Source organism: Prinia subflava, chromosome 5 (assembly GCF_021018805.1).
Source record: "Prinia subflava isolate CZ2003 ecotype Zambia chromosome 5, Cam_Psub_1.2, whole genome shotgun sequence".
Taxonomy (NCBI): Eukaryota; Metazoa; Chordata; class Aves; order Passeriformes; family Cisticolidae; genus Prinia; species Prinia subflava.
Genome location: NC_086251.1, coordinates 47,152,791 through 47,176,878, shown reverse-complemented (window position 1 = coordinate 47,176,878; position 24,088 = coordinate 47,152,791). Strand labels below are relative to the sequence as shown.

Genomic DNA, 24,088 nt, shown 5'->3' with positions numbered 1-24,088 from the left:
TTTTGGATTTAGGTGCTTATGTGGGAGGGATATTCACCTTACATGTGGAAGATCCTTAGAATCTGAAGGATTTATTCATATGAAGGGAACAAAATTAGTGGGATGAATGTCAGATTTAAATAACAGTCACAAAAATCTTGTTATGCAAGAACATATAATAAGTTTCTTCTCAGAGGTCAGAAAGTATTCTGATAAAGTTAAGACTGAAATGAAGTTAGTTCTTTCAAAGCGTATTGAAGAAAATATAAAATATTCTCTCATAAAAAGAGGAAAAAGAAAGAAATGGGGATACTGTGCTCAGGAGAGGGAGACAATTAGTGAGTGCCTAAAAATAACTCCAAACTCCAATTAAATATTTTACTTCAGTTTCTACTGAGGAGAGCTAGAACGTATACTGAATGGTAGGTGGGATGGCTAATTGGAGACAGGGCTTGGAAATGGAAAGTAAGTTTTCTGCTTGAAGAACAGACTGAAAAGAGGGGGCTATGTTCAATTTAAGAACCTGGACAAATTAGTCCTTTTCATACACCAGAGAATTCTGAAAAAATCTGTACATTAAATGGGAGATCAATAGCAAAGATTCTTTTGGGAACTAATGTCTGAGAGAACAGCAAAAACAGTCTTACACTTAAGAAGGGAAGGAGAAAATAAGATGATAATCCCAGGCAGCCCTTGGTTAGTTTTTCTGACTTCATCAAACTTTAGTGGTGTGCAGTACCTTTAAAACAATTTTTGAAGAAAATTATTTACCTTAATTTTTTAATAATTAAAAATTAATGGCATTTATATCCATTGGTAGATTGCCTTGCATTTGAAAGCTGCCTTCTAACAACTGACATGCTTTAAAAATGAGAAAAAAGTTGGGCATGTATTGTCTACCATAACTATTTACTGTAATAATATTTACTTAAAAAAAAAAAGGTAAAAAAAGCAAAAAAGAAACAAAAGCAAAATACTGATATAAAGTATATTTTAAGATGCAACTTACCCTGTCACTTTTCTCCCTTTCATATTAATCATCATTCACTTCTTTAATGGGAGAGGAAGTTTATTCTCGGAGTAATAACGTTGAAAAAATTCAATTAATGATTCTTGCCTATCTGAAATCTAAGGAAAGATGACGGAGAAAGTCTTGTTTTTGACAGTTTGGTCAAAGACAATAAATTGGAAATATTTAGAATGCTATTCTTTGAGGTTTCTTGAGGTTTCTGTTTGTCTCTTTTCCCCCATTTTAACCTGCTAGAGCTATATGCTTTTATAACTTTGCCACATCCCAATTTATAATTCATGTGTAGTGATACTAGCACAGTGAGAGTTCTGCCTCCAAATTCCTTAGGCAGATTAAATCTAAATCTAAATTGCAGAGCAAAGATGTCATTAGGCATATATTGTGCAAAAATGCAATGAAATTTATTCAAATCCTTACATATTTTGTACCTCTGAGCCTTTTCCTTTGTAGTCTCATGATTGTTCTTACACTGATAGTAGAAAAAGTGTTCTGAGAAAGAGATGTAACTTATACTAGCACTTGAAAAGATTAATTTAAAAAAGCCTGTCTGGATGCAAGTGTGAAGTTTTGATCAGTTTAGGAGTCCACAGAAACTCTCCGGTGTGATATAAACAATAAGAATTGTGCTCCTTTTTCTCTGTGAGAATCAGCTGGTGTGATGCAATGCCTTAATGTGCTTGCATTTGTACAGAAAGAGGCAAAGAATACTTCATATTTTTAACTCATTGTCTTTCAGCAGAAAGACATTTTAACTCATTGTCAGTATTTTAGAATACTCTAATGACCTGCTGAATTGTTACTTAGAATGATGGTACGTATTACTATGAATATATATATAATTGTCTAAGTATACTTATATGTGTGTTTATGTATACTTAGGATATATTACTGTGAATTTGTATTAATGGAAAGGACAGTAGTAAAAGGGAGATTTTATCACCCAATTATATTTTTCTATCTCACAAATTGAGTACAAATTTGGTATAAATTACTAGTGTGAAATCTCTTAGTCATCATAAAGGCTGATAACCATTCTTTAAATGTTTGTTTTGTTTCTCTTAAGCTGTGAGGTCAGTCTAGTCAAAGCTCGTGTCTGTATGTATTATATAGTCTTTTACTTTTTCTATCATTTCATGTATTTTCAATGAATTTGGGGGGTAGATATTTGGTGATTGTGTGAGTTTCATTATGGAGCATATATTGCTGGCTGAATATTTCTGCCTTAGCAGTAGATGAGATTTGCATGAGATTTTATGAGAATGAACATTCAAGTGTTGCTCTTTGAGAAATTAAAAAAGCTTTACTGAAGTACAGTTGTCAGGTAAGAGTATTGCAATTAGCTTATGTGCTCTCTTCTTGCTGCCACTCATATAAATTGCTTTTGCAGTGTTGTCTTTTAAGTAGGTTTCTTGTGGTGCTATCAGAGATTCTGGTGTTGAATATATTATGAGTCATTTGATTAAAATAGTGCTACTTAAGATTTATTCTCATAAAAAATGCTGAGAATCGTCATCATTCTGTCAGTCCTTTTCAGATTCCTGAAGAAACAATTTGTACCATGGCAAAGCTCTATTTTGCAGAGTCTTTTATGGCAACAAGAGTGTAGTTTCTAGAGATTCTTACAGCTGTTACACTAAGCAGATAATTTTCTCTGATAGTACATGTAAAGCTGTAGTAGGTACTGCATTCTCTCACTTAAGATGCATTATTATATGTTTCTATAAAATGTGATCAAAGATACAGGTAGCCAAGTGTTACAATCATGAGGCTTTTTTCATTTTAAGTTAGCTTAATCTTCTCCAACATTCTGATAAAATTACTGTTCTCTGGTGATGAATAGCTGGTGACCATTCAGTCTGGCTTACGTATGCTCAAGATCTCATAACTATGAAGTTGGAGAATGTAACACAAAATGCAAAATCTTGAGACTGTCCCGCCTATCTCAGAAAATAAAAAGATGTCACCTATTCTGACTCTGTTTGCCATTCTTGAGAGATATGTTATGAAAACTTATTTTGTGAAAGCTTTTTTTGTCGAGAATGAGTTCTGTGAAGAACGGAAGCATGATTCCTTAGGGTGCGATGAGTCAGGTAAAGAACTTCTTAAAAAGAAGTGTTCAGTGTATGAGCAGTATCGGTTTTGTATACTCACTGAAGTAGAACTTGGATATAGGAAAAAAGCTCACATGTCATTTGGTAGTTAAAAACTCTCTTTTACCTATCTGGATAAAATCCAGAATGAAATCTGGAGTCACATGTGATGCTTTTTGGGAGCTCTGTATGCTATAGCATTTTTAAAGGCCAGCTAAATTTGAGTTTCTCACATCAGGACAGTATACACTTGTCCAGTGTATTTTCAGGTTTGAGATATGTGAGCATTCTCTTTAAGAAAGTAGTGTGAAGGTAATTACAAGGGTTGGACAAAACAATGAGCTGGTTAGTTTTTCTGTTTCATGATGCTTAAGGAGAGGCTTACAATAATGGTTTCCCTAGTGAGCTTGTAGCAGCCTACAGTTTGGGGTCTGCCTGAACCAGAGATTCTCTTCAGAGTTGTGCAACATTTGCTGTGCTTTCCTCTCTCTCAGAGATTTATGTAATCTTTTAAAATTCATCTACATTTTTGACAGCTGCATTATCATGTAATAGTATTTCTACTGCTTAACTGCATATTTGTTTGTGTGCTTTGCATAGTTTTTGATGCTGATACCTAATTATTTAATTTTTTGCCTTAGTTATTTTGTTTCTAGAAATAATGAAAATTTGTTCTTTACTGACCTTATAGTTTTTGATTTTTTTCTTGTTTATCTCTCTGTAATCTTAAGTACTCTACTTTTTCGGGCTAAAGAAAACATGGAAGTATGTTTAGTTCCCTTCATGTTTAGAGGAGTTAATTTATCCTTTCCTAATGTTTTATACTTTTTTTTCTGATGGGAGCAGGGTAGTGGGGGACAGAAGACAGAACATACCAAAATAGTGTGCATCATTCAAGACAGCAGCACACAAAGATTTCTACCACAGCATAAGGGGTTTCCGGGTTTGTGTTGAAAATGTGGGTACATTTGTGTCATTTTTTTTCATTTCAGTACTTTCCTTGAAGTTTTTAACATTCTGTTTGGGGTTGTCTTTGGTAACTTCAGGTATTTTCCTCTCCTCAGTTCTAACACTATGTGCTGTTACGATTCTTCACGTGGCTTACCTGTTTAGTATTTGAAATTTTCTCTGCCATTTTATTTCTTCTGCTACTTAGTATTTTGATACTGTGGTAGAGGTTTCAGCAGTCAGCTTCAATTTCTGTTGCATTGGATAATTTACTAAACCAAGCACATTTTTTCCCTCACTGTTCATATATGACTGAATCAGGCAGGATGAATTCTTGTGGTGACTTGCTTTCTCTGAAAAAGCTGAATATTTGTTTTTAACCTTTTAGCTTTTTGTCTTCTAATAGCTCTTAATTTTTAGAGGATTCCCCCCTTTTGCACCCATTTTTATTGTTTTAATGTTTTAAAGACCTTTCTTGTAAGAGAACTTAAGTACCTTGATCTAAATAAGTCAACCATTTCATAGTTCTTTTCTCCTGATTCTTTGAGCAATAATTATTGCCATCTACAAAGGTAGCACTCATTCTTTCACATGTCCTGTTGTGTCTAGCACAGAATCAAAGAATGTTGGGGTTAGAAGGGACCACTGGAGGCCACCTAGTCCAGCCTTTCTGCTAAAGCAGGTTAATCCAGAACATGTTGCATGGAATTGTATGCAAGTGGGTTTTGAATAGCTCCAGAGTTGGAGACTCCATAACCTGTTCCAGTGTTCTGTCACCCTCAAAGAAGTTTGTCCTCATATTCTTATGGAACGTCATGTTTTTCAGTTTGTGCGGGTTGCCTCTTACCCTGTTGCTGAGCACTATTGAAAGGAATGTGGCCCCATCCTCTTGAACACTGTCCATAAGATATTTGTACACATTGATGAGATCCCCTCTCAGTCTTCTCCAGGCTAAAGAGGAGAAGAAATAGGCTTCTTCTTATTTCACATAAAAAATGCTCCAGTTCTCTAATCATCTTTGTGTCTCATTCTTCATAGAGGGATGCCAGATTGTTCAAGCATGATTTCCCCTTGATGTTTCCATGTTTGCTGATAACCTTCTTCCACATGCATGTATATGATATCCCAGATGAGTTGTTCCGTCACTTTTCCAGGGGTGAAGGTGAGGCTGCTTGGCCTATGGTTTCCTGGATCTTCTTTCTTGCCCTTTTTGAATACTGGTGTGGTGTTGCTTTTCTTTGGTCCTCAGGAACCTTTCCTGTTCTCCATGACCTTTCAAAGATGATGGAGAGTGGTCTAGCAGTACTGTCTGCTAAATCCCTCAGCATTTGTGGGTGAACCCCTCCAGGGCTTATGAATTTGTGGGTGTCAGATTGGCCTGAGCCTATCTTCAACCAAGGAAAAGCCCCCAGGGCCTGGAAATCCTGAGGGCCAGCCTTAGCAGGGAGTAAGAAGCAAAAGTGTTCAGTAACTGTGCTTTCTCTGTACCTTTTGTCACCAGGGCACATGCTTCATTGGGCTGTGTGCCCACATTTTCCTAAGTCTTCCTTTTCCTACTGATACCCTTGAAGAAGCCCTGTTGTCCTTGATATCCCTTGCCAAATTTAATTCCAAGTGGACTTCTGCTTTCCTTGACACATACCTTTCATACCATGACAATATTCCTATATTTTTCCCAAGTGGCCTGACCCTTTTCCTTATTCTGTAAACTTCCTTATTCTGTCTGAATTTTGCCAGAAGTGCCTTGCCCATCCATTCTGATCTCCACCCCCGCTTTGCTTCATGTCTTATTCACAGGGTTGTCCTGATCTCCAGCATAGAGGAAGTCCTACTTGAATATTAACCATCTCTTTTGGATCCATCCTAGCTTCTAGAGACCTAACCTATGAAAGTGCTCCAAGTAGGCCTTTGAAGATGCCAGAGTTATTTTTCCTGAAGTCCAGGGGTATAATCCTACTTATTGCCATGCTTCTTCCATGCAGAATCCTGAATTCCACCACCTCATGGACACTGCAGTCAAGGCTGCCTCCAGCCATTGCATCTCCAACCAGTCCTTTTTTGTTTCTTAATACAAGGTCCAGCAACACATCTCTCCTTGTGGTCTTCCCCACCACCTGTGTCAGAGTTATCAGTGCTCTTCAGGAACCTCCCGTGCTCCTGTGTGCCAAGCTGTGATGTCTTTCCAGCAGCTGTCGGGGTGGTTATGAGAACTGTGGGCCTGTGATGGTGACAGCTGCTTCCTGCTGTCTGTGGAAGGCCTCATCTACTTCCTCTTACTAATCAGATGGCCTGTTGTAAACACCCATAACAGTAACACCCATTTTAGCCTATCCCTTAATTTTACCCAAAAGCTCTTGGCTCCTTCTTCATCTACCCCTAGGCAAAGCTTCATGCATTTTGGTTGCTGTCTTGCATAAAGACAACTCCACCACCTTGCCTTTCTGGCCTCATTCCTAAAGAGTATGTAACCATGCATGACAGTATTCCAGTTATGCAAGCTATCCCACCATATCTCTATAATTGCAGTGAAATCATGGCCCAGCAACTGCACACTAATTTTAACCTTTACTGTTTCTACAGGTTTGCCTGATAAAGATATCAAATTTATTTGTATAGAATTCCCAGGAGTCCTTTTAAGTCCAGTATAAGAGCCTCAGAAAGCTCCTATGTATGAAATACTGATGGGAAGAATTCACTGGCTTTTCTATGAGTTTATGTAACTTCATTGCTATAAAACCAGTAATGAAAGTGTATGAGTTGTGCAAATATGAGCAGACTATTTTTAAGAACAAAAAATAGTATCTCTTATTGTAACTCTTGCCTAATTCTGGGTATGGATGTTTTAGGTTATTACAAAGGACGAAATCATCAGCTTTGAAAATGATTTTTAAATACTAAAGCGGTTCAATTGCTTTTCCCACTCTTGCAGTGTTCAGTTACAAAGCTCATTTGTTTGAAGTTTTTCTTAGAAAAGGTCAATCTGAAAGAGGAAAAGTGGTTTAGTAGATTTTTAGCCTGAGTGATTACTGTCTGTCATAACAATGAGTAATTGAAAGTAATAATGGCATTAGCCAGATCTGTAGCACAAGTAGGTAACTTGTGGTTTTTGTTTCTTTTTTTCTTTCTTTTCTTTGTTTTTGGGGTTTTTTTTCCTCACCAATTCTGAAGCCTACGGAAAAGTATTCCTAGTGCGGAAAGTAAGCGGCCATGATGCTGGAAAACTGTATGCCATGAAAGTACTGAAGAAAGCAACAATAGTTCAGAAAGCCAAAACAACTGAGCACACCCGGACAGAGCGACAAGTCTTGGAGCACATTAGGCAATCACCGTTTTTGGTCACGTTACATTATGCCTTCCAGACAGATACAAAGCTTCATCTCATTTTAGGTGAGTACTCTTCAGGATTCAAGTTTAATGCAGGGAAAAAAAAAAAGAGCCCTTTTATCTCAATGTTTTGTAAGGGTTTTTTTATGTGGTCTAAAGTACTGTGTGTTTGGAGATTGCGTGAGAAAGCACAGGGAGTAAAATCCTGTTCATCTTTTAGTGTCTGTGTTTGTGGTTTTCCTGTTTGAGCTTCAGTGTGCTACTCTGACTTGGAGGGGGTAGTAGTGATCTGTGACTTATATGCAGCAAAAAATGTATATAAATATTCATCAATGACCTAGAAAAATTTGCTTGGTTAAACATTTTGTTATGAGATAATTTGATCTTTGAGTATTGAGATACCTTCATGTTTCAATATTTGGGTATTAAGAGACAATCCAAAATCACACCTTTCTATGCTGAAAGTAGAGTTTGTTCATAAGGTTTAATACTACTCTAATTTTAAAAATATTTCTACCTTTCAGATTATCAGCAAATTTAGTGTTTGGTGTATAAGGTGTATTTGTAACAAAATTTCCAGCAATTTTAAAAACCTTCTTACTTAGAGTATTTTAAAAGAATTGTAAAATGAATTCTTAATTTAAGGCTTGATTTTGTAACACAGTTCTCTAGTGAAATGTTTGAGGAAGTAAATTGTCCTTCAATTGAAGTGCAAGTTTTGTATTCCTTTTTATCCATAACTTCAATTTTTAGATCTTTGTTAACGGTCTGTTTTACATTAAATTAGCAAAATTTTATTAGTGTTAAATGAATCTACACCTCTAGCTGTCAATTCTTAGAAAGGTGTTCTATGCACATACCTTAGTTTCATATAATACAGTGAATAATAAATATGTAGAACTGAAATGGAGTATTCACTAGACTCCTTTTAAAAATGAGGGTTGAAAATTGTAATATAGTTTCTTGCAAATTCCTCTGACTAGGACATTAAAGAAATACATAAAAAATTGTCACAAATAAGTAGTTAGAAATATAGTGATTGCTTTGTGATTCCTTGATAGTAACTGTTAATAAATAAGGTTTTGAAATTTATACTGGATTTAAAGTTATTGACTAATATTTTGGAAAAAAATTAAATACGAAATGAGATAAAATGTGAACATTTATTATAAATATTTTAGAACCATTCTTTAAGTCCAGGTATTTTTTGCTAAAATGCACCTTAGATCCCATTATAAATATTTTTTTTTTAAAGAAGAGGGGAAACCCACACAAAAAAACCCTCCTCAGTCCTGAGATAGATGTAGTTGCCTAAAAATAAATACATGGTAGGGGGAAGTTTAAGCATAATTAGAAGGCCATAAAAGCCTCTTGTAGGAAAGAAAACTAAAGGTTTGATATTACATTCTCATGAAAGTCAAAAAGGAGCAAGCCCAGTAGTTCTGAAGAATGCTGTGTAGCAGATAGTGCAGATGGGGCACATGTCCACTGTAATGCAATATTGAGGTGATGTTTGAAGCAAGAAATTCATAACTAAGATGTCTTTGCAGCCTTTTGTTTTGGTTTTTTTCTTTTTCATGAGTTTTACATCCATTCTCAGCATATCTGTTGGGGCCAGAAAGGTATTTTTTTCCTTCATTTTCAGCAGAAAATAAGAATAATTAGTTCAAAAGTATCTTTTAATGACTTTCTGTAACAGTCAAAATTTCTCTTCCTTAGCGTGATGTAAAGCTACTTATAAATCAATTAGGCTTTACACCCTCCCTTAAGGGGAAAAAACACAAACTGTTTGTTACAAGTTTTCCATGTCTTCTTATGTAAGTCTGTGTAAATTACTTCAATTTAGTTTCGGAATTTGAGTGTTTCAGAGGCTTCTGGATTTTGGGGGAAACCAGTATCTATCTTGTTTTTGTACTTGGCTGAATTTGCTGTGTGAGCTACCTGCCATTTTTGTTTTTAGAGGTTTTAAAATTGGAACTTCAGTGCAATATTTAGTACAGTTCTTCATGCTGTCAGATTACAAAGCTATATGAATTTAGACTGAATCAAGTACAGACATGCAGCTGCATTTCTGCTAGAAAACAAAGTTGAGAGTTGATTCCAGCTTTTTTCTTGGCTTTAAGCTGTTTGGAATGAACAAAATGTTGTATCCATGTGAGTACCATCAATTCTCTACAAAACTTGTCACGCAAGGTTAACCATTTAATAATTTTAAAAATAGCTAAATGACCTGAAATGTCAAGTGGAGTTTATACTGAAGTAACCAGGGCTTTTTTTCTATTGTATCAGTGGTGCATTTGATCTTGCACCAACAGATTGAGGGCTGGTTGTTTCATTGGGCTGTGGTTAATGTTATAACCTGGATAGAATGAAGCTTGTTGTGCCACTCCTGTGGCAGCTTTGGTTTGGATCTGTCACAGTCCTTAGAACAATTCAATGGCAATTCAATGCTTACCTTGTACTAATTTAGCAGTTCTGGCTAGATATATTTAAAGAATTTGTGTTACCTTTTTATATGTGCTGAAGTTTTTTTAGAAGAAGGAAGCAATTGTAAAATGTGTGTTGTTTATACCTCATCAAATGTTTTTTATTTGCTTACTGGTCTAGAAAAATAATCCTCATGTTGTTTGATTCCACTAATATTCCTTTTCAAAGAGAGAACTGGAGAACTGAAAAGTGGAGAGAGATCAGAATATGTGTAATTTGTATATATGCTTTCTCCTTCAAACTATTAACTCAAAATATCTTTGGACCCCTTTCATGGATTTGTATTTTATACCAACAAATCTATAGAAACAATATTCAAGAAAATGCTGAATAAGATCTTGTGATGCATGTTCCCTGCTCTGTATATGTAGACTTCAAATACAATAACAGGGGCTGTGAAGTTGCAGATCAATGCCTGAAATGTACACTGCTGTCATAAACAGCTCTATGTCTAAAATGTGTTTGTGTTGCAGTGGAGCTCTGTTGTAATAATTTTTTTCCCTTGCCCTTACTGTGGGAAAATTCTTGTGTCGTAGCCTGCAAAGAATGAAATTGTGGTTTCCATGAGGGAGTGTATGTGGAAATAATCTCCTGCAGTAGATTTTGCCATTAAGGTTTCCCTTGTGAAGGGAAATTTTGTAGTTATCCACAGTTGATTATTTCCCCTAATACCTGTATTCTGAATTGCTTGTCTTTGTGTCAGTCTGTCTTGTTGCTCATCAGAGTATTTCATAAGAGTCTGCAAAGGTTCTGTTTGTAGATATCATTGGTACTTCTTTACATATTCCTAAATAACTAAGAAACTGATTTTGTGAAAAAACCCATCTTTATAATTTAGCAACAGTTGAGGCTTATTTTATGGTTTTTCTGCTTATTTAAATGCAAGTCTTGTTCTTCCTTCAGTCCTCTAAGAAAGAAATTGAATATTGTACAGCATGATGAAATACTAAGTGAATTGCAATTAAGGAAAAGCATCTGATAGCAGAACGTGTTACTAAATAGCTTATAGGCTACCTGATAATATTCCAATAAGAAAATAAAATTGTCAGAAAGTGAAATTATAAGGTTCTGTGTTCTATTTTTTTAGACTATATAAATGGAGGAGAATTGTTTACTCATCTTTCACACAGAGAGAGATTCTCAGAAAATGAGGTGCAAATTTACATCGGAGAAATCGTTTTGGCACTTGAACATCTCCACAAGGTAAAATAACTTTATTTTGGTGCAGATTTTAAGGACTTACAGCTGTATTCTTTTTGTATCATACAAAGTTAGTAAGGAGAGCTGTTGTTTTAGATTGTTTTAAATTGAAAGGAGCTTTGTCTAGCAATGGGACGTTAGTTGCATAATTAGAAATAATCCCCAATGAAGTTTCCCCCCTTGTGCACCAGATTAAGGCCACAAATTTTTGTCTGGAGGGTGAAGAGTAGTGTTATTGACAAATGATTTGTACATTTTAGTAATCCTTGTGAAACAGTGCATGTCACTATAACTAATTCGTAGTGAACATGAACAAGTTTTGGGTTGTATTGTTCAGTTATCCCTGTTTCTACTCATCTGAGTAGTAGAATTCTAGCACAACTGTAGGCATGAAAAGTGTTACAGTTCTCAGAAGTAATAAGTAGATTTGCAGACTATTACAAAGCATATAAGTATGTATGGTCTGTGTCTAGGCCACATAACAGAAGCATCCATTTTCATTCTTAATGAAAGCAGAACTGAGTTTTGCACTCAACAGCAAGTAAGATTCAAGGGATAGACCATATGTTCTTTAAATTTTAAGACAGTAATGCACTGTGTAATTTGTGAGGATTTTTATGTAATTTTAAAGTTATTTCTTCAAAGGCTTTTAGAAAGGTCTTTTTTGAGGTGCAGCTTTCATGTGTCAGATTACCTTAACAATGTGAATTTTGGTGGCTTTATATTTAAAAGCATTCAATTGTGGTTGTGGTTACAGTATTTGGAAATACTTTTTCTTATATCCTGTTTGCAGTTGGGGATTATATATCGGGATATAAAACTTGAGAATATTCTCCTGGATTCTGATGGCCATGTGGTGCTGACAGACTTTGGTCTAAGTAAGGAGTTTCTTACTGATGAGGTGAGTATTTGGCTCTCCAGTAAGTGTGGACAGGGTTGAGCAAGATGACAAAGTCTCGTTGAAATCCTAAGCACATTTGAGAAGGGTGGAAAACCTGCATTCCAGACTCCTATATCATAGAAAAAAATCTACCTCTCTGTGTTACTAGGTTTTGAGCTTTCATTTTATTCGTTTTAGGCCTGCCAGTGTTGTCATACACCTTTGTTCTAGTTTTCCCCAAAAAGCTTTCATACTTTTCCTGCCCTTGACATGAAAAGGGAAAGAACTGCTTAAGTCTGAAAAGTCACTTATGTTTTCATTTTCAGATGCTCTTAAAAAAAAAAAAAGGTTGACTGTGCTAATTCTTTGCAATGACTAGGCAAATGGTATGCTATGACTCTTCTTTATGCTAATAATAATTAATGTATTATTATCTTGTCTTTTTCTCATGTCTTTGTGTCACTTCTAATAAGCTTAATTGCAAGCTTTTAGGATAGAAGCTTATCTCTTACTGAGTAAGTGCATAGTACCTTACACAGTGATGTCTGACTATTGATGTTAGCTGTTAATTATTTGTAAGGTGCAGTTCTATCTCCAAGTAGGCTTTTTAGATTTCAGAGAGTCAAAACTGTGCAGGATTTTACTTCTGAGAAAATTTTAAAGTGGATGTTTTTTGGCTTTTACATTAGCTATCACAGATATTGAAATCTGGGACTGCAGATCTAAAAGTCTTTGTTAGAAGCAGCAGAAGGATTTTCTAAAAATAGATAGCTGGTAGTTTCCTCCAGAATATTTGCATTTCAAATGGAGTCTGGTAAGATTTAGGAGTTACCATTTTAAAAGATATTTAATTTTACTTTCTGAAACAGGGAAGTAGTAGAGATAATCTCAGCGTATTTCTTCCAAGTTACAGCACAAAACCAAGAGGAAGTTCAACTGGTATGAGAAGGGATTAGCAGCAGGTTGCCACACCAGTGCCAGACAGTAAGTACAGAGAGATGCAGTTTTCATCAGGAAAGAATGGTAGTAAAAGGTGTGGCTAGGGAGAGCAGGACCTGTTAGAGCTGTGGGAAGAACTGGTAGGCACAAGAGACAAAGCCAAGTCCTGGTATTACTGCACTGAGGGGTGAGAAAAGGAACAGTACCCCAGCCTCTGAGCCAAAGCTGAATGAAGCCTAAATCTTCACTGTGTTAAGAACTTCATAATGAGTCAGAACCTTAAAGTCTCAAACCAGTTTTTTTTTAAGAAGTACATCTCATCTGTGCTCACCTTTGGCTCATCATTTACAAGCAGTGCAAGGAAAGGGGAGGACTTGGATAGGCATCAGAGATACCTGTTTGCTTTATCCACATTCTGAATTGGATTCCTCTTTCTCCAGTCATTGAATAAAGCCATCTTGCTCGTTGGTCATTTAACGTTGGTTCTTCTGACTCTAATCCATTCTGTTTTCATGTATACCTTAGAAATGTGTTAATTTAACTATAATTTTTTTTATTCTTTTTCACATTTTATATTTGTCTTCCCTGTAAAAAATGTCAACATTTCTCATGTTTCTTTTAACAAAAAAAGTAATTGCAATTGTGTTGTTTGCTTTTAAAATCTAAGAAATTGTCTGCATTTGGCTGTTTTTGTGTGCTATTGTAATTTAACTAGTGAATTTAAACATGATTAAAATGACCCATTTACACATAGAAATTGACATTTAATATTGTAGTTTCTGTAGATAATCGAGCTACTACTAGAGCACTTAAAATTCATTATAATAGATACTTAACTTACACTTCTGAACCAATGTCCTTACAACAGGTAGAATTTGCCTGTATAGCTGTTTTCATGCTCACTAGAGTAGCATTTTTAAATAAATTTACATAACTGTGTAAGTCAGATAAAAGTGTAGCATTTGCAATTTAATCAGAGCAGTGTACTTTCCTTTTTCTTCCTTTCTTCATGTGTTTCCTGGTCCACCTGCTTCTTGCAAGAATTTTGCCATTAGAAATGCATACTTAAGCAAGTGGAATTTATTCTAGTAATCCCCTCTTTGGACTGATTATCTGAAACAAGTTATATTTAGGTTATTAAAAATGTATAAAAATTAACATAGAGATATATACTACATTTAGAGTTCTTATTAGAAATAAACACTTTACCATGTATTTATGAATTTTGGATAGTTTTGTAATTAGTAATGCTTGCTAGAAAACATAATGATTCAATGTTTCCATTCTCTGCTATAATCTGATGTCTGTTAAAGATTTCCATGTACCTGGGCACCTAATGTGTCAAACAGGACTGCAATAATTACAGCAGATAGACTGTTCTACAGTGGAGAGGTGGGAAGCTGCTTTTCCTTAAGCACTGAGTGAAAGGAAGCAAATGCCTGTGACTTGCAGAAAAACAGAAAGATACTGATTTCTGCCATGCAACTACTGAAGCATGTATGCATTGTCAAGTATTCTTTCTGTTTTACAGTTATTACGTGAAAATAGCATGCAAGAATGAAACGTCCACGTTAAAGCAGTGCAGCTTTAGGAGCTTTTAAGTATTTTATGGTACTGCTTTGGCAAAACCTGAAACTTGTCTTTTACAACTGAATCAACAGTGGTGGTGGTGCCCTTGTTTTTCTTTAAAATGAACAATATGCTTTTATTTACATGCAAAAAGAAGAAATAACCTGACTAGAATAAAGTAGTTCAATAACATGGAATTTTCACAAAGGGTAGGTCAGTATCACAAGGTATATAAGTATGAAATTACTTTTGATACAACTTTATTTAAAATCTCATGAAGACCTACAGTTTTACTAACCTAACCATAGAATGGGATTAGGTAAGAGATTAAGAGGTGGAAAGAGATATAGTATTGCTCCTTTTTTCTTGCATTTATGCAAAATGCATTTATATTCTTAACCCCGTGATGAATTTCAGGCTAGTGTTTATGAGTTTTAAATCTCAACTGAATTGTAAACAAAATTGGGGTAAAAAAGACAATTTTATCCTTACGTTTTCATGCATCTCAGTCTAGTGTTTGTCTAACTGGGTTTCAAAGTACATTTGCACGTGACATTAATATAAGTTATTGTTGGGGACATGGAGAATTGATAGAACTTGAAACTTCTACTACAGCACTGTTTGTTCAGTGCACAAGTGAAATCACTTCAGTGTTGGGGTGGGTTTTTTTGTTTGTTTGTTTTGTTTTTTAATCTTGTAATATAATTATTTTTAAAAACTGCACAACTCGTAAGTTGTTGGTTTGGGTTTTTTTCTCCATCATATTTCTTTTGTGTTACCTTTATCTTGTGAACTTGTAGCTTAGGCGTATTTTTATCCTACCTCATTAATAGCTCTGCTTCTATGCTGGAATTGTTTTGATTTGATCAATGTCAGGTTAAACTAGTCATCAGGTCCAGTCTTAATTTTGATGTGTATTGCTAAAGTGCTACTTCATTTCTAAAAATCCTTCTTTCCCCTCACATTGCCTTTAGTTCTGTAACTACACTAAAAATAATTTTTTAATATACATGGAGATCTTCATCTTAAGCAAAATAATGTGAACACATGCATTGAATTACTGTAAAAGTGATCTATTTGACCATGCGTAGTAATTAATGTTTTTGTTCTTAATTAAATCCAGTAAAGTACGCTTTTTTCCAGAGTGTAGTGAAATGCTCGATTCTTCTGCATTGGTACACGTTTTCTGCACTAGCTTAAGTTTTTTCTGAAGCTTTTGTGTTTGCTTAATGAAGTTTAAAAAAAATAGGTAGTAAATGCTGAATGTTGTCAGTCTTCAAACAGTGTGTCTATGAGCATACAAATGCCTTAGTAATAAATAATGTAAAAATGGATATTCAGTATGAGGGATGATTGAATTGAAACCTAAGCCAGTTGGGTGGATGTCTATGTACTTCTATTTGATTTGTAGAATGAATAGTTCATGTACACTGTTGTTTCTTCATCTGAAAATCTCTTGATGAGAGTTGCAAATTTAGTTATAACTCAAATGCTTTTCACTGTTGAGTTGTTTGTTTTCATTTATTTGATGATAGAATGAACGTTCTGTTCTGGAAAGAGAAGTACTATGTATTTTAAAAAGATGTTAAAGGACATTTCATTAGAAGAAAAGTGATTAAATAGAGGCTAGTCCACTATGGATTTGGTAGATGAACTAGGGACAGATTTGTACACATTCTTAGTGCAGTTTAAAGGTAGTCCAGAACAGAGAGAAGTGACTACAACTTGACTCATTTAGTGCTTTAGTTATTCACTTAGTGCTTTAGTTAGTCATCTAACTTGAATGACCTAGTAGATTACCTATGCATTTAACTTGAAGGACCCTTTATAATTATAATTAAAGTGATAATGTCTTATCATTGCAATTAGACAGTGCATCCTCCAACATTGAGCATTCTCTTGCAAAAATGAGTAAAATTATCCATGCTGCACATTACTTGCTACATATGCTTGTGTTTTAGTTAAAGGATTGTTCAGTGATGTAGACATAACAAACACAGTTACAAGAAATAGATTTACATTTCTTCAAAGAGAAAAAGTAAGAGTAAACTGAATAGCGAAATTAGTCCACAGAAGTTAACACTGGTTATGGATCTGTCTGGATAATTAGTTTTGGAACAAGAAATGAAACAATGGCAAAAACTTTTTGCTTTGTTTGGTGTATTTCAGTTGGCTCAGTTTTAACTGTCCCAAAATGGAATATTAAGAACATACCAAACACTCTAAAGACACATCACAGAGCTGGACTGATTTAATTGCAAAACCAAGTCATCAGTGATCAGTTGACTGAGTTTTGCCCAAGAGGTTTCCCTTTTCAGTTCTTATCACAAAGAAGATTGTACTTTTCTGGCATGGACCAGGAATGCAGAAGATCAGAGCATAAAATAGTTTCTCTCCAGATTTTGATGCAAAAATATGAGTGCTGTTCAGAATTTTTGCAAGACAGATCATGATTTCTTACAATGTCTGCTTTAAGGATACTTCTTTCCTATTGTAATACAACATTAAAAAAATCCTGTTTTGAGGAGAAACACCAATCCCTGTGTTAAGTACTCTGTTATCCAATCTTCTGTTGGATATTAGGTTGCTAGTCAACTCTGAAAAATTGATTCTTTTCGAAGGGAAAACAAGTAACTTTAAGAGCAAATGCACCCATTGTCATGAATTAATTTTTTTCGTTTTTTTTTTCTTTTGAATAACTGTGAATACCTTACTTCCATGAAACTTGGGCAGCCAGGTGAAAAACTTAAGTGACCAGAGATTCACAGCCAAGTGTAAATGAATTTAGAACTAGATGGATTGCATTTGAGCAAAATTGTCCACTCCTACTCCTTTACCTTTTTTCATCTGGGTCTCTCTGAAATTATAAACATTTAATTGACTTGTGCTATATGATTTTCTTCATGAAAAAAACCCCAAACAAACTGTTGAAGGATTGAAGTGGCAGCTAGCAGAATTCTTCCAAGAACTAGTACTCTTCCATACCTTATAATTTTGCTTATTTTTGAAGAAATATGAGTTTGTTTGCTTTGTATACTGTTCTTTCTTGGTACTACTGCCACTCTCTTCTCAAAAAGACAATGCTTTAGGAAAAAAAGCCTTCCAAAAACTGGAATTTTGAGAAGAACCTAGTACAAAATCTTCATCCAAGTTGACAGTGGTACATACTTGCATTCCTCCCACACAATAACACATTGCTTCTGGATTTTTTTGTCTGCAGAATTGAGACTTTTGTTTTCTTTACTCTTAGTTATTTGCTTTAAAATCCACTATCAAGAGCTGGTTTAAATAATTCCTTGTAGAATTGCAATTGCATTGCACCTTGAAAGCAAAAATAGCTGTTGTAAAAGTCTGTGAAAAGAGTTCTTTAACCTCCACTTGACATTAGATGAGGGTGTGGCCTTCCATTGGATTTTGTTCTGGGGTCCCAGAGACAGAGGTCACGGGTTTCTTGGTTAGTGCAGTTCAAGGTTTAGCTGTTCTTGCTGTCCCCTCTAACTGCCTGTTCTGATGGCATCTGCTGGCAGGCAAATCTCATTCTTGCTTGAAAAATTCAGTCGCATTGTGCCATGTGTGTTTTGGAAGCAGAAATCATTAGTCTAGCTGTGGCAGGAGGCATAGTAACCAGTATGGTATTTTGACTTAATTGGCTTCTTCAAGTTGACATATTCTTCAAGCTGCCAGGATAGGATGTTCAGTGAATTTCACGTGACCCTATAGTTTTTAAAAATTGTTCATACAATGACATTTCAAACTAGCAGGCCTTTGATCTGCTCTATTACAACCATTCTAAATGTTTGTTTTTATATTACAGTCTTCATTATGATTTTGTTATATGCAGCAGAGCAATCTAACTAGTGTACCACTGAAATTTTTTTGCCTGTATTTGTTCTTCCTCATTTGTCTCCTGCAAAGGCCATAGTTTTGGTTGTGAATAGAAGTTTACAGCTACAGGAGCAACAGTCTTCAGCTGAAAGACTTTTTGGTTGGAGTTACATTTTCTGATATCTACCACTTAATTACTCAGTGTTAAGTCTAAATATTATCCCCAACAAGTTTCCCCAAATAACTGAAACTTTAAAAAAAAATGAAGAAAAAGAGGAAACCAATCAGTATGGTAAGGACCTTGTTGAAGCAAATTTTTTTTTTCTGCCCCATTTTAAACTTAGATCACATCTTTGAACTGTGAGAGTTCTTTCTGCCAATTTTCATACGTCTTTTTAAATTAAGACTAATTATTGTTATTCTGGGCAATTAAAATGACAGCAAAGGATGTTACAGGTATAATTTCTATGGAAATGTGTTTTTTTTTTCTTGATGCATTTTTATTTTTGAGGTAAATATCTTTGATAGGATGACCTCTAAGGCTCATTGAAGGTACAGGTCCTGTTTCTGCCAAGAATTCAGGCTTTTCAGTCTTCAGTTGTGATTTTTCTGAAATGCAAAATCCATTCAGCAAGGCAGCTTGTTAGAAGAACCTCTGCTATGTGGCGTTTACATATTACAAGTAAATTTTCAGTTATGATAGCGTTCTTTTGATTAATATTATGGTCCTGATTTTCTTATTAAGCTTACCAAGGGAACTCTAATACTTGACCAGTAGCTTGCAGCCAGTTTGCTGGTAGGTAATGTATGAGATACTCTGATACTGCTGAACTGTTCAACTGCTTAAATTCTTCAGTCCTGTAAGGACTGTTCCTGGAGGAACTGTGTTCTTTGACTAGGTTGTCAGGAAGCAGCAGGATGGGGAGACTGCCCCCTGCATTAGTGTGAGCTAAGGGTGACCGTGGCAAGTATGGACCCATGTGCTTACTGACCAGTGGTGCAAGAAGATCAGAGGGAGTCTACTGCCAGAAAAACAGGCTTGGGCAACAGTCCAGTGGTTAGCAGAAAAGTTTGTTGTGTGAGAACAAGTCAGGATTTGAATTTGGTGGATGAGTATCAGCAATACCCAGCCAAGTACAGACATACCTACAGCACAGCTGATGCAAGGTTCAAGAATGGGAGTCTGAACTTCTGCTCCCAGCTGAAAGTGGAGGAGGCCCCTGACAAGGTTCCACACAGGTCACTCAGCTGCATTTTGTCAGAATTGGTCTTATGCAGAGATGCCTTAACACCCCTACGATGGGTGAAAGAGGTTGTGGAGCCTGTTGATAAGCTCAGGGCCCTGACATTGGTATCCTGGAATAGTTTTCACTATTTATGCTTGTGGCAAAGCTGTAAGTTCTGAGTTTTGGGACTCTGATTACATATACTCTCACCTGTACAAAATAGGAGCAATGAAGATACTGATTCCTGTATTCTAGAATTTTTGCCATGTCTTTTCATTTCTGATGGGTGCTATTTGAAACGCCACTGACAGAGCCCAGAGAGGGTCTAATTAGTGCAGCCTGGAACTTTGAAGTACCTTTAACAAAGGAAGAAGGACAGCTTGAAGCTTGAGAAGTATAAACAATTCAGGAAGGTGGTTTTACTCGGGTGCGTTTCCCTGGGTTAATCAAATGAAGAGCAACAGTGAGAGTTCTCTGGTGCATCTGCTCAGGCCTAGAAATGATCTATCACTAGGCATTTGAAGAGACTAAGAAGTGGATTTTATGTTGCTGTTTAAAAGACAAGACATGATTTAATTTGATAACCTGTGAAACACTTTAAGTGGGCCTATACACCCAATTAAGTCTTGTGAATACAGTCGCATTATATATCCTTTCTAACATTTACTGTCTGAATTTGCTTATTTCTTAACTACTTTTTTTCTTGTGAACATAGTATAACTTACTTCCTCTAGGCTTTAACCATGCCTTTTGACCCTATCCTACCACCTCTTCCATTAGCAAAGTATTCCCATTAGAGAATAGTTACACTGTTAAAGAACTTTCCGGGGAAGAGTGTCTTAAGTTTTATTTATTTACTTTTTATGAGTTACAAAATTTATTTAAGAAGAGGAGTCAAGTTTCATGCATTGAAGGAATATGATAGTATCACAGTTTCAGAATGTGTCATATCTGGTGTTCCAGGTAGTAGTCTAGCTGAGTTAAGAACAAAGTATTTGTACAGTAAGTAGTTGGAGAATGGAAAGCAGTCTGTTGTGTTTCAAAGATGGCCTTTAGAGTAGTTGGAGAAGTGGGTCCTAATTTTGAATGGTGGAAAGAACGGGTTCAGTAAATACTCTAAATAATGTTTCCACAAAGACTTGTGAATTAATCCATAAGATTTTATAACTCAAGTGGCTGTTGGAGCAGTCGTGGCACATATTGTTTGGATGAAGTTGTTTTGGATGAAGTTCATCAAGTTAAAGAAGTACTTCAAACGCTGTACATTTAAATGTTAGATAATAGATCTTCAAATGGCAAAATAACTGTCTTAAGACATTTGAGTGCTTTCTGCACCTGCATTTACACTTTGGAATTAAAATCACAATTGCTCAAGCTCTGAAGCATTTTCTCAAACCAGTACTTTTATGGCAAGAAAACGTTCCCCGTCGTCTTGTGCACTGCAGAACAGTGTACTGGGAATATGCCTCAGTATTCTAAGCCAGTTACTCTTAACTGAACTTTTCAGTTATGTGGATCACTATTTCCATAGGTAAATTAATTTGATTTTGTTGAGGCCTGGAACTAATGATATTCTGCCTGTTGAAGGAGTTATATTATGTAACAGTTCCTTGGGATCAGGTCCTCTGCTGTGAGAAGAGTTGCAAGGTGCCTTCACCTCCAAGGTGCTGAGAAGCACCCATCCAGAATCTGCTGTCACTGTTTTTTGCCCTTGGATTAAGATTGCATGCCCTTTTTAGATGCATTAGGATACTGAATCAGACATTTTCAATGCCTCTGGGCTGTGTGAGTTTAGTGGCACTGGAAACTAACATCATCCTTCCGGCACAGTATCATCTTAAATCAGACGTAATGGAGTAGCCCTTTTTCCAAAGAGCTGGCTGCAAAAAGATAGTTTGGCCCATTAGAGATGAGCCTTTTAAGAGCGTGTTGAGTATGAGTGATACCTTGGCTGTCTTAAAGTCTCATCTAATTCCTGTGATTCACTTTGGAATTGCAGTTCTTATCCCACATACTGTTATGAGCAGTTGCAAGACTTAGTAACTGTCTGAGCTACCCTTGCATATGTAAAAAACCATGAAACTGAATTCATATTATTGTAGGCTAGGATGCATGCTCTAAAGGACACATCCTTCTATGACAGTAGTGGCTGTTTCTCCATCAGTCAGGTCTTTCCTGTAGACGTGGTGAGTGTGATTAGTCTCTGCAGCAAAATGGAGTTTGATCCTTTTGCTTTTTCTGTTGCTGTTAATGTGCTTTTTTTAATTTGTTGAAGGAGGTCATTAGACAACTCTGAAGACATAAGACCTCTCTGTCATTAAGGACAAAACTTTGCACAAATGCTTTCTAAATTTTCAGGTAGTTTCAAAGGCCTGCCTCTCACTCCTTGGTTATAAAGCAGAGCCAAGGAACAATACCATGAGATCATCAAGAACATGGTGGTGCAAGATGGCCATTCTTTTGTCAGCACTTTTTATTGATTTTTGGAGCTAGGCATTTTGATCTCTGCAATTGGTGTAATTGTGATCAAGCTGCCCAGGTTGGGGTACAGTCTTAGCAAAGAGGACACTGCTCTGAGGTAGGGTTTTTTTGGTGAAGTGGTTGTATTTCCAGGAGAAATGCTAATCTGCATTGTGCATCTCTTGGATGTCACAGAGTTCTAGCGCTCTGTACTAAAGCTTCTCAGTGCCCTTTCTTTTTTTGATGAAGGAAAAGGAAAATGTGATGTTAAAATAAATCATGTGAAGATGTACTGAAACTGCCCTGGCAAGTTAAAAGAGTTACGTTTCACCAGGATGCTTAGATCAGTCAGAATAATAGCGGGGGACTTGGAAAGAATGCTGTGCACAATCTTTTTTAATACTGCTGTAGCTGGTGTGGGGAAATGTATAAATCTACCCTCTATGCAGCACTACAGTATTTACTAGAAACAGTCTGGTAATATATATTGAGACTGCCACTGTGTTAGTGTGTAGCTCATCTCAAAGAAAAAGTAATAAGGAAATATAACTTGGTTTTCTAATTTAATAGCAATATGGTTTAACAAAATGAACTGCCTGTCTGTCCATGTGAATGTATCTATCTTTCCATATTCAAGAACTCTTAACAAAATTCTCTGTCAGTGGCTTCATGACAAGTTGTTGCTTTCTTAAGCAGCTAACTGGTTTGAAGTAGCCACTTTGTTAACCTTTACTAAAAGGTATGTAATTGCATAAACATTCAGGAATGATGCTGAACTTGGTAAAGGAAGAGAAATCATAACCATCTGTTGTGTGCTAGAAAATGAAAACTATCTACAGATTATTTGTAAATGTTAGAGACCTGATTTGCTGACTGAAAACACGTAATGACACCTGTTTAAAGACAAAGTCAGTATTGTACTGAGTTATTAGTTATGGGTTAGCCACACTTCTGTTCCCATTCGTTAGTGTCTAATTGCTAGCTGTTCTGCAACTCAGAGGAGAGAGCCACAGTGCTTAAGACAGGCATGCTGAGAGAGGGAAGAAAAGGAGCAGTCTATGTTAAACAAAAAAATTCTTAAGCTCAAGTATCTGTAAGATGTGCATGTTCAGTGAGCATTCACCTGCAGGTAATCCAAGTTCAGTTGTTTTTTAAGAACATCCTTTCTTGTCTTACATCTCATAACGTGAAAGTGTTAATAATGTGGCTTTTCGAATTTGAATTTGTTAGAAAGTTGAATGAAACGTAATTTTGGAGGTGGTGCAAAATAAGACTTGGCTGTGGTTTCAAAATGGATATTGAAATACAGCTTACAGTGGCATTTTATGACAGAATCACAGAGTGGTAGGGATTGCTGGAGTCATCCTGCCCAACCCATTGCAGAAATGGTCACCTAGAGTTAGTTGCTCACAAGAAGCCTTCTGAGTATCTCCAAGGAGGGATGCTCCACAGTCTTCATGGCCAGCCTGTGGCAGTGCTCAGTCACCCTCACAATAAAAAAATATTTCCTCTGGTCCTGTCACTTGGCACCACCAAAAAAAGTGTTGTTCCCTTTTTTTTGCATCCTTCCTTCAGGCATTTTTGTACATGAGTGAGATCTTCCTGAACTTTCAGGTTCACCTCTTCAGGTGAAACACGCCCAGCTTAATCAGCCTTTCCTCATAGGTTTCCTTAATTATATTTATGGTTCTTTGCTGGACTCTCTCCACTATATCTATGTCTCTGATGTACCCAGGAGACCAGACAATGACAGAAAACAGAACTGTTATAGGACATAACATTCTTTGAAAATGGTTTGAAACCCACATGTAATGCATACCAGCAGAAACTATTAGTGACTTCTGTAACAGGTGTATTTAACAGTGACAAATTTACCTAAGTGTTCCTAATGAAACTTCATACTCCAAAACCTGTGTTTTTTAAGTAACAGCTAGATGTAATTGATGGAGCCTTGTAACTTAATAAACCACAACATAAACAAAGGTTTCTAACAAAGAAGTATCTGGATTTTATGACTTCAGCTGTTTTGAAGTCAGGACATTCTACACTATCTTGTGAAGGCAGGTCTGTGTCAATCTTTAGTTGGAGTCAGTTTGCTTTGCTTTCAGGCAGTTGTCTTGATATCTCACTT

At 36.0% G+C, this 24,088-nt stretch overlaps 1 protein-coding gene across 1 annotated transcript in view; it reads left to right on the top strand.

Moving 5' to 3' along the window:
- Window positions 1–24,088, top strand: part of RPS6KA5 (ribosomal protein S6 kinase A5) — an 85,312-nt gene that overhangs the window by 15,028 nt on the left and 46,196 nt on the right. The window contains exons 3-5 of the mRNA XM_063399204.1: window positions 7,216–7,434; window positions 10,946–11,061; window positions 11,852–11,959. Of these exons, the coding sequence (XP_063255274.1) occupies window positions 7,216–7,434; window positions 10,946–11,061; window positions 11,852–11,959 (443 nt within the window). The remainder of the gene's footprint in view (window positions 1–7,215; window positions 7,435–10,945; window positions 11,062–11,851; window positions 11,960–24,088) is intronic.